Source organism: Lasioglossum baleicum, unplaced genomic scaffold (assembly GCF_051020765.1).
Source record: "Lasioglossum baleicum unplaced genomic scaffold, iyLasBale1 scaffold0059, whole genome shotgun sequence".
In the NCBI taxonomy this organism is placed as follows: domain Eukaryota; kingdom Metazoa; phylum Arthropoda; class Insecta; order Hymenoptera; family Halictidae; genus Lasioglossum; species Lasioglossum baleicum.
This window is the reverse complement of record NW_027469119.1, coordinates 599,045-608,818: the sequence shown is the minus strand read 5'-3', so window position 1 is coordinate 608,818 and position 9,774 is coordinate 599,045. Positions and strand designations below refer to the sequence as shown.

The following is a 9,774-nucleotide window of genomic DNA, read 5'->3' as shown; positions in this document are numbered from 1 at the left end:
CAGCATCCCGAGAACTCCGACAGCTACCGGAGACGATTAAATGTAGGGGCAGCATCCTCTACATTTGCCGTAGAACCGCCACGAGGATTTTCCCGACTCGTGGCAGGGTTTCCCGACCACTCCTGTCTGAACCCAGTCGCCGGCACAAGCACCAGGTCCACGAATACGCGTCGCGTCGCGATGACCGATCACGCAAGGATCGCCCCTAGAATCACGGGTCCGTAAGACCGTCCATGAGACACAAGGTTACGCGAATGTACGAGCAGTGAGGCCCGTAAAATGCATATACACGTTGTCGTTATTTCACGTCCCGCGCACCTCGTCCATTTTCAGCTTCAGTCGATTCTCTCGCCGGTAGACGAACCCGGCTCGACGAGTTATTCCAGCACGAGAGGATACGACGCCGCGACGACTTCTCCGTCGGAAGCAGAACCGTTACAACCCTACATTAGAAAAAGAAGAACTAAGGGCTGAACTAGCTTCTAAACTACAAATCGAGGTAAACGAGGTGGAGATTAGGAGTAAAAGATACGGATATGGTGGCACTTGTACGATTATAGTCTCACTTCCGAAAGCGATAGAGGTTAGGCTAATAGAAGAAGGAAAAATATCAATTGGGTATACACTATGCAGGATTAAAATAGCAACCAACGTGATTAGGTGCTTCAAATGCCACGATTTTGGACACATGTCATACACATGCCCGGAAAAGAACGCGGTGAATAGATGTAGGAGGTGTGGTCTAGAAGGGCACTCAATTAACGAGTGCCAAAATGAAAGGAGATGTATTCTGTGCGCGAAAAAGTGCGTTAGCCCTGAGGAGTCGGCACATGTGACAGGGGCTGTCAACTGTCCTCAATTTAAAAAGTACGTGGCGCAATTGAGCGGGAGAAAAGAGCTAAATTCAATCTGAAAATATTACAGATAAATTTGAACCATGCCAGACTGGCACACGATCTTGTGTACCAGTCGGCTCTCGAACTAGGCGCGGACGTTGTTTTAATTTCGGAACCCCTTCGTAATCCGGGCCAATGGATTTTTACAAGGAATGCGAGCAATGCCGCGATATGGGTAACAGGTACAAGGGGCGTTAAGAGACAGGAAGACGGAGATTACTGTGAGGAAGATTTTGTTGCGATCAGAGTGGGACGATTTACAATTATTAGTGTGTATCTTTCTCCTAACATATCACCTGAACGTTATGCAGCGAAATTGGAAAAAATAGAGAATTTAATAATAAAGGAAAAGAATGAGGGTAGACTAATCATAATAGGAGGGGACTTTAATGCCAAGTCCCCAGCTTGGGGTTCCAGTTTACAAAGCACAAAAGGTACTCAGGTACTTGAGATGTTACTGGGTCAGGAAATTTTTCCGGTTGCACCGATAGGGGGGCCGACGTTTGAAAGGAGAGGTTCGTCCTCAGTTATTGATTTCGTAGCCACATCCCCGGAACTACAGGAGGGAGGTAATCTCATATCCAGAGTACTCAGTAGAGAGACAGCTTCGGACCACAGATATATACTTACCGAAATACAGACAGGAGATTTGAGTAACATAGAAGAAGAAAGGCCCTGTAAATGGAGGGGCACACCTGTAGGAGTACAGAAACTAGGAGCTGTACTAGACAGAAAGATTGAATAGATTAATCTGATGGGGGCAGGGTGCATGACCGCAGTGCAGGTGGAAGAAATGGTTACCGCCCTCCCGGATATCTGCGAAGAGGCACTGGAAAAATCAACGAGAAGAAGAAACAAGAGAGAGAATATATGGTGGAATGATAATATTGAAAGGACTAGAAAAGAGGCTCAAAAACAAAGGAGACTGTGCCAAAGAGCAAAAAAAAAAGAGGGGAAACAGCAGAAGCGGACACACTTCAGACGATGTACAAAATAAAGAAAAAAGAACTGCAGGTCCTAATACTGAAGGCAAAAGAGAAGAGCTGGACTGATTTATGTGATAACCCTACAAGTCGATAATGAGAAGGGTGAAGGGATAAACCCCGCCTCCGTCACTTTCGGCAAGTATGGCAGAATCAATAATGGTTAATTTATTTCCGCAGAAAGAAACGAGTGCAGTGCTCACCGCTGGTAGCTCATCACAAGGACACAGCGGAGGCAGCGAGAGCAGTGTAGTCGTTGAGGAAAACGTCCAAATGGTGACACGCGAGGAAATCTTAAGGGCAAGCAATGCCCTAAAAACAGGCAAAGCAGCCGGACAGGATGGGATCCCCCCGGAAGCGATCAAGGCCATGATCACCCTAAGACCGGACTGTTTCGTGGCCATGTCCAATGGAATTCTGAAACATGGTATCCCGACACAATGGAAGAGGGCCAGAACAGTTCTGTTACGTAAACAAGGTAAGGACCCTGCTACTCCCTCCGCTTACCGTCCAATATGCATTATAGATGCGGCCGCCAAGCTCCTGGAGTACGTCCTGAAGGCTAGAATTCTGGATTTCCTGGGACCCAACCCTTTCAGACCGGAACAATATGGGTTCTGCAAGGGGAAGTCAACAACTCACGCGATGGAATTCCTAAAGAGGAAAATGGAAGAGGCCACGAAGCATTTTAGATTCGCAGCGGTAGCTGCACTAGATATGAAAAACGCATTTAACTCACTTAAATGGGAAAGGATATTCGATGAGATGCGCGAAAGAAAGATGCCAGAATATCTAGTGAGACTGACTAGGGACTACTTCAGGGGCAGGGAAGTAAATTACCTATCAGCAGAAGGACAGGTAGGATTGGTAATGCGGAAAGGGGTACCCCAGGGTTCTGTTTTAGGTCCGCTCCTATGGAACCTGGTCTACGATGGTCTTCTTAAAAAGAAACTGCCTCCGCTGTGTACAATAAGAGCCTTTGCGGATGATATTGTCATTTTGGTGCAGGCCTTCAACCTAAATAAAATGAAAACGAATCTGGAGAGAATCATCGAGGAGACGAGGATATGGATGGAAGGAGCAGGTTTGGAGCTTGCAGAACAAAAAACGGAATTAATGATGGCAAATAGGAAGAGGCTACCCGAGGGGTTCTGCATAAGGGTCGGCACTGCGGAAATAGCACCAGCAAAAACTCTAAAGTACCTGGGGATAACATTCGACAATCAAAAAATCTTTATCAAACATATAGAATGTGCTACCAATAAAGCCATCAAAGCAATGACAGCTCTGAGCAATTTGATGAGGAACAACATGAAGACTTCTCAGAAAGCTAGGAAACTATTCTACCTCACTACAGAATCCATAGTACTATATGGAGCACCAATTTGGAGCGACAGTGCAGGTAAAGTATTCTCCACTAATGCTCTGAGGAGAACGCAAAGGTTAGGACTTGCAAGGGTGGCCTCGGCCTACAAAACCGTACCTGTTGACACACTATGTGTCCTGACAGGTATCCCACCATGGGATCTGAAAGCAGAGGAGAGAAAAACCCTCTTCCAATATGTAAGAATGATGTAAGTGTGCATGTTATATATGTTTTTATTGATTGCAAGTGTTATATATGTTTTTATTGATTGCGTTAATGTTTTGTTAATGTTTACGTTGTGATTTTGTTTAAAAATAAAAAGAGACAGTCCCCTGCGAGCGATCAACGAAATAACACGTCGTGTCGAATCTTTATGAATTCCGTATCGAGCCTGAATTCCGTGTCGAGCCTCCTTATAATTTTCAGAAGTGGGATTGAGACAGTCGTTTTGCAATTTCAATTTCAAGTCGGTTTTACGTGAAGTTACGTGACGGACATTTGTGTGAAATTTCATACCGTGTCGCTTTAAAATGAGTTGTTCTCTTACGGTACCGGAACTGAAAGAGAAGCTGAAAGCCAAGAATTTGCAATCGACTGGTACGAAGGCCGAACTGATAAAACGTTTATTGGGTGCTGGTGTCACAGTGGAAGAATTAGCTATGACAGATGATGGGTGTACGGAAGAACCGGTTGCGGGGACGAGCGACGAGACTCGCCATCGACCCGATACGAGAGGGCTGGTGGACGAGATAACTTTACGCGAATTAGACGTTCTAAGGAGAGAACGAGACGTTGTTGTACGAGAGAACGAACTGTTTAGAAGAGAATTGGCGTTGTTACGGGAGACGCCAAGATCAGAAGCAAGCGCATCTGGACGGACGAGAGTGAAGAAGTGGCAAGAGTTGAAAGAAATAGTGGGTGAATTTGGTGGGAATAGTAAGGACTTTGACCGGTGGGAGAAACAGGTGAGAGGACTCCTGTCGACGTACGAGTTGGACAACCACCAAGCGAAAGCTGTAGTGTGTAGCAGATTGACGGGTCGCGCATTGAAGTGGTATCATTCTAGAATGGACTGTGTGGAATTAGGCACCGATGAGCTTTTGAAAGAGTTGAAGAGGCTGTACGGGCAACGACTAGATCCTTTATGTTTGAGACGCGAGCTTGAAACGAGGAAATGGGCCGTGGAAGAATCTTTCGCCGATTACGTGCATGATAAGACAATCCTTGCAAACCGAGTGCCTGTTTCGGAAACAGAATTACTTAGCTACGTCGTTGACGGTATACCGAATAGGGAATTGCAAATACAAGCTAAGGTGCAGTGTTATAAGTCCGTGGATGAAATACTGACGGCTTTCACAAACGTCAAGTTGCCGGCGGGAAGACCGCGACTATCGGAAGGAGTTTTGTTGTCGGGTAAAGTCACACCGTTGGATGGATCCGGTAGACCACCCATACGCCACCAAACAACAGGCCCTTCAGCTGTCGGATCAGGAAGGCCATTGCCGAGGGAAGGACAAGGATCGGGAAGGCCATCGCCGAGGGAAGGACAAGGATCGGGAAGGCCATCGCCGAGGGAAGGACAAGGATCAGCGAGCACCGGGCGGAGATGTTTTAATTGCAACGAGCCGGGTCACTTCTCAGCTGATTGTACGAAGCCAGCAAGAGAAAGGGGTTCCTGTTTCACGTGCGGACAGATGGGTCATCGAGCAAATCAATGCAGCACACAGACAACGAGGGGCGAAGTCAACTACATTACCCGTGGGCGGAAAGAAGACGATGACTTTCGGCGTGCGGTAGAATTACAGATAAGTAGCGAGAGCGGTAGTTTCAGTACAAAAGTAAACGCACTAATTGATTCAGGGAGCCCGATTAGTTTTGTTAAAGAGGGTTACATTCCGAGAATGTGTTTTATGACCGATCGCGATTCAGATAGGTTTCATGGAATTAATGGTAGTGACTTGAACGTTTTAGGAAAGATGCGAGCTACGATTATTTATGACGCAGTAAAATATTATGTTACGTTGAGAATTGTACCGGATGAAACGATGAAAAACCCATTAGTTTTAGGACGCGACTTCATGAAAATTGCCAAGTTATCGTTGAGTAGAGAAGAAACGGTAGAATGCAACGATATAGCCGACATTATGAACATTGAGGTAGATCAGGTTAACGCGTGCATTAGTGCCGACGACATGCATTTCGACGAGAGCCTTTCGGCTGAGATTAAGACACGAGCACGCGAGTTGTTTAATAAGACGTACATTAACGCACAAAGACCTGCAGAGCCAAGCGTAGAAAATACGATGAAATTAACGCTTAGGAACGACAAACCTTTTTCATTTTCACCTCGTAGATTATCGTATGATGAGAAAAATAAATTACGTTGTATCCTCGACGGATTATTAGAAAGAGGTATAATTAGGGAGAGCACATCCGAGTACGCATCTCCTATCGTTCTGACGAAGAAAAAGAACGGAGAAATTAGAATGTGCGTAGATTTCCGCACATTGAATAAAATCACGGTTCGCGATAACTTTCCTCTGCCATTGATCGAAGATCAATTAGATCTACTGGAGGGAAAAAAATATTTCACGACACTCGATTTAAAAGATGGATTTTTCCATGTTAAGATGGACGAAGCGTCGGTTAAATTTACATCGTTCGTAACGCCTTTCGGGCAATACGAATACACGAGGATGCCATTCGGGTTAAAAGGTGCGCCTCTTAAATTCCAACGCTACGTCACGGAAATCTTTAAAGAACTAATCAATGAGGGCGAAATATCTGTTTATTTGGATGATTTTCTTATCGCGACTGAGACGATAGAACATCATATGGAAGTCCTCGGAAAAGTATTTAAATTACTTACAGCGAATATTTTGAATTTACGGTTAGATAAATGCAGATTTCTCCAAACAAAACTCGATTATTTGGGTTATACTGTAACGAACGAAGGAATTAGGCCGACGGAACAAGGACTCGAGGCGGTAAAGAAATTTCCTCTCCCGCGAAATGTTCGAGAGGTGCAGGGATTTTTAGGCCTCTGTTCATATTTTCGGAAATTTATTGAGGGTTTTTCTATCCTCGCGAAGCCTTTGTACGATTTGACGAGAAAGGATGCGAAGTTTCAGTTAGGCGAAAAAGAAAAACAAGCATTCGAGATGCTTAAGAATCGATTGTTAAACGCACCGATATTAAGTATTTATTCTCCGCGAGACGAGACTGAGTTGCATTGTGACGCGAGCGCGTCGGGGTTTGGTGCTATCCTGTTGCAAAGGAAAGCCGACAAGAAGCTGCATCCAGTATTTTACTTTTCTAAACGAACAACCGAGATTGAATCGCGCTATCATAGTTTCGAGTTAGAAACACTAGCAATCGTTTCTGCCCTCCGCCGTTTCCGAACATATTTACTAGGAATAAAATTTAAGATACTTACGGATTGTCAAGCTCTTAGTTTGACACTAAATAAAAAAGAGACCAATCCTCGAATTGCACGTTGGGTACTTGAAATGCAAAATTACGACTATGTGCTAGAGCATAGGGCTGGTTCGCGTATGCTCCACGTAGACTCGTTAAGTCGTCAGGTTCTCGTGATCGAAGACAATTCGTTCGATAGAAATTTAGCGCTATGCCAACATAATGATAAAGATATCGAGAAAATCCGTACAGAGTTAGAAACCACGGAAAGTAAATTGTACGAAATGAGGAACGGTCTAGTATATCGGAAGTATCAGGGTAAAATTTTGTTTTACGTGCCGAGCAATTTGGAATCGAGCGTTATGTATAAATACCACAATGAGATGGGACACGTCGGAATTGAGAAAACCGCGCGGAACATTGCAGATACTTATTGGTTTCCGGATATGAGATCCAAGATCGAGAAACACATTCGTGGCTGTTTGAAATGTATCGCGTACACGCCAAACTACGGAAAGTTGGAAGGTACCTTGCACTGTATACCGAAAGGGGATGCACCTTTTGATACGCTACACATTGATCATTTGGCTCCTGTTTCGAGATCGCACAAATCGCGTTACAATTATATATTTGTTGTAGTCGACGCGTTCACTAAGTATATTAAAATGTATCCAACTAAAACAACGAACACCGCCGATCTTATAAAGTGTTTAAAATCGTATTTCGAGCATTATAGTCGGCCACTGCGTATCGTTTCGGACCGAGGAAGTTGTTTTACGTCTCGTGAATTTGATGAGTTTACACAAGAGTATAATATACAACACGTTATGATAGCGACCGCTTCCCCTCAGGTGAACGGGCAGGTAGAAAGATATAATCGCACAATTTTGCCGATGATCGCTAAATTGATGAGTGAGCGTGGTGTGGTATGGCACAATGTGTTGCGAGAGGTTGAATTTGCGTGCAATAATACTTTTTGTAAGTCTACCAACAAGAGTCCGAGTATGTTACTGTTTGGGATGCAACAGCGTGGTGAGGTCATAGATGGGTTGCGTGATATGTTGGAAATCAGTGGAAAGATTAGTGTTTCCCGTGATTTAAACAGCCTCCGAAAAGAAGCTAGTGAACAGATTCGGAAGAATCAGGAGTCACAAAAACGCACTTTCGATAAAAGACATAAGGTTCCGAATAAATATAGGGTTGGAGATAAGGTGTTCATCAAGAATTACGATTGCACCCCAGGAGTGTCAACAAAAATGATTCCGCGGTTTAAAGGACCGTACGAGATCGATCGTGTATTGCGAAACGATCGATACGTAATCAAAGATGTAGAGGGGTTCCAGTTGTCGCAAATACCCTACCGTGGAACATGGGAAGCCGCCAACATGCGACCGTGGCGATCGTCACCGTAGATTTAAGTGTTTAATTTTATATTTTTAGTTTTGAGTGTTATGTTCATGTTTAGATTTGTTCTACTTTACACTGATTTCAAGACGCAGGATTTCGGTAAATCGAGACGATTTGTCGTCAGGACGGCCGAGAGTTGTAAGCTGTGAATCGACATATATTTGTCATCGGTATATATTTGTTGTTTATATTTCGGTAAATCGGGACGATTTGTCGTCAGGACGGCCGAATTGTAAGAATGATGTAAGTGTGCATGTTATATATGTTTTTATTGATTGCAAGTGTTATATATGTTTTTATTGATTGCAAGTGTTATATATGTTTTTATTGATTGCGTTAATGTTTTGTTAATGTTTACGTTGTGATTTTGTTTAAAAATAAAAAGAGACAGTCCCCTGCGAGCGATCAACGAAATAACACGTCGTGTCGAATCTTTATGAATTCCGTATCGAGCCTGAATTCCGTGTCGAGCCTCCTTATAAATAGGAAAATTTAATTCTTGGCTTTCAGCACGAGATGGGTTCTGGAAGATATGTTGACAACAGTATGGCTAATAGAGCAAACAGAGAAAGACAAAGAGAGGTTATAGAAGAGGAGGAAAACAGAATCCGTGAAGAACTAGGAAGCTATGATTTTGATTTTGAAGAAGAAGCGGCTACGAGTCAAGGAGAGGAAGGTAGAAGAAAGACCATAAAGAAGATGCTGAGACGAATAGTAAAAGAGAGAACCCATGACAAATGGCAAGCTAAATGGGTTGTTTCGACAGTGGGCAGGAGAACACATCAACTGATACCTAATATAGAAGAATGGAACTCAAGGAAACACGGCCAGCTGGATTTCTATTTAACGCAAGCCCTAACCGGGCACGGTGTGTTTAATGTTTTCAGGCATAGAATTGGGAAAGCTGCCTCACCCGAGTGCTGGTATCATCAGGGAGTAGAAGATGACCCGGATCATACTTTCATCCAGTGTAATCATTGGGAGGAAGAGAGAGCGAAGCTGGCAGTGAAGCTGGATGTACAACCGGAAGACCTATCCATGAAACTGATAATAACGAAAATGCTGAATTCTAAGTCCCACTGGAGAGCAGCTAAATACTTTTTCAAGGAGGTTCTTCAAAAAAAAGAAGAGGAAGAAAGAAGTAAAGAAAAGCGAACAGACCGTAATGATGTGTCACAAATCTAAGTTAAGTAATTAAGCCGTTATAATGGAATAATCATAAGAGTAGATAATCACCTGTCCTTCACTTACAGCCATCGGAGATGAAGGAGAGAGCCTAGGGGTCGAGGAGTAACATCGAAATCAACTGTACGGAGGGAAGAGCGTGGGCAGTGTGTCTGCCTGTGTGTAAGCTTCAGTTGCGGGTCCAGGATGACTGGTGCGGAACGCTGTCCCTCCAATGTGCGGAAGAACAAAAGAGGAGCTCCCCCCCTTGCTGTCACCGGAATCTAAGATAGGCTGATGAAGGACAGGATCCAGGAAGAGGAATCCGAAATGACCACTTCACGGTCGGATTAAAATTTTGCGTCTATAGTATGTATTTTCTTGTTAATTAGTTTGTAAGTTATCCTCTCTCTCGAGCGTCTAGGAAATCGGTATATTTATACGATTATAGTAATTAAGGCGGAGTAGTTCCAGTATTATAATTAAAATAGTAAGGTAGGAAGGGTTGGTTACCTTCCTGAGTGTATATGGGATACCCATC

General features: G+C 43.9%; 1 protein-coding gene across 1 annotated transcript; it reads left to right on the top strand.

The window, feature by feature from the left end:
- The first annotated feature begins 3,775 nt into the window (after nucleotides 1-3,775).
- Nucleotides 3,776-8,218, top strand: LOC143219706 (uncharacterized). The gene is made up of 5 exons (XM_076445578.1): nucleotides 3,776-6,980; nucleotides 7,089-7,187; nucleotides 7,302-7,380; nucleotides 7,861-8,070; nucleotides 8,128-8,218. Exons 1-5 carry the CDS (start codon nucleotides 3,776-3,778, stop codon nucleotides 8,216-8,218), a joined length of 3,684 nt encoding a protein of 1,227 aa, XP_076301693.1.
- The last annotated feature ends 1,556 nt before the right edge of the window (nucleotides 8,219-9,774 follow it).

What these genes read in the sequence shown, in the direction of transcription:
- LOC143219706 (XM_076445578.1), top strand. Translation starts at nt 3,776, where the DNA reads ATGAGTTGTTCTCTTACGGTACCGGAACTGAAAGAGAAGCTGAAAGCC. An exon ending in AAACTACGGAAAGTTGGAAG is followed by an intron (nt 7,188 to 7,301) that starts GTACCTTGCACT and finishes TATTTGTTGTAG; the next exon opens with TCGACGCGTTCACTAAGTAT. An exon ending in CTTATAAAGTGTTTAAAATC is followed by an intron (nt 7,381 to 7,860) that starts GTATTTCGAGCA and finishes GAATAAATATAG; the next exon opens with GGTTGGAGATAAGGTGTTCA.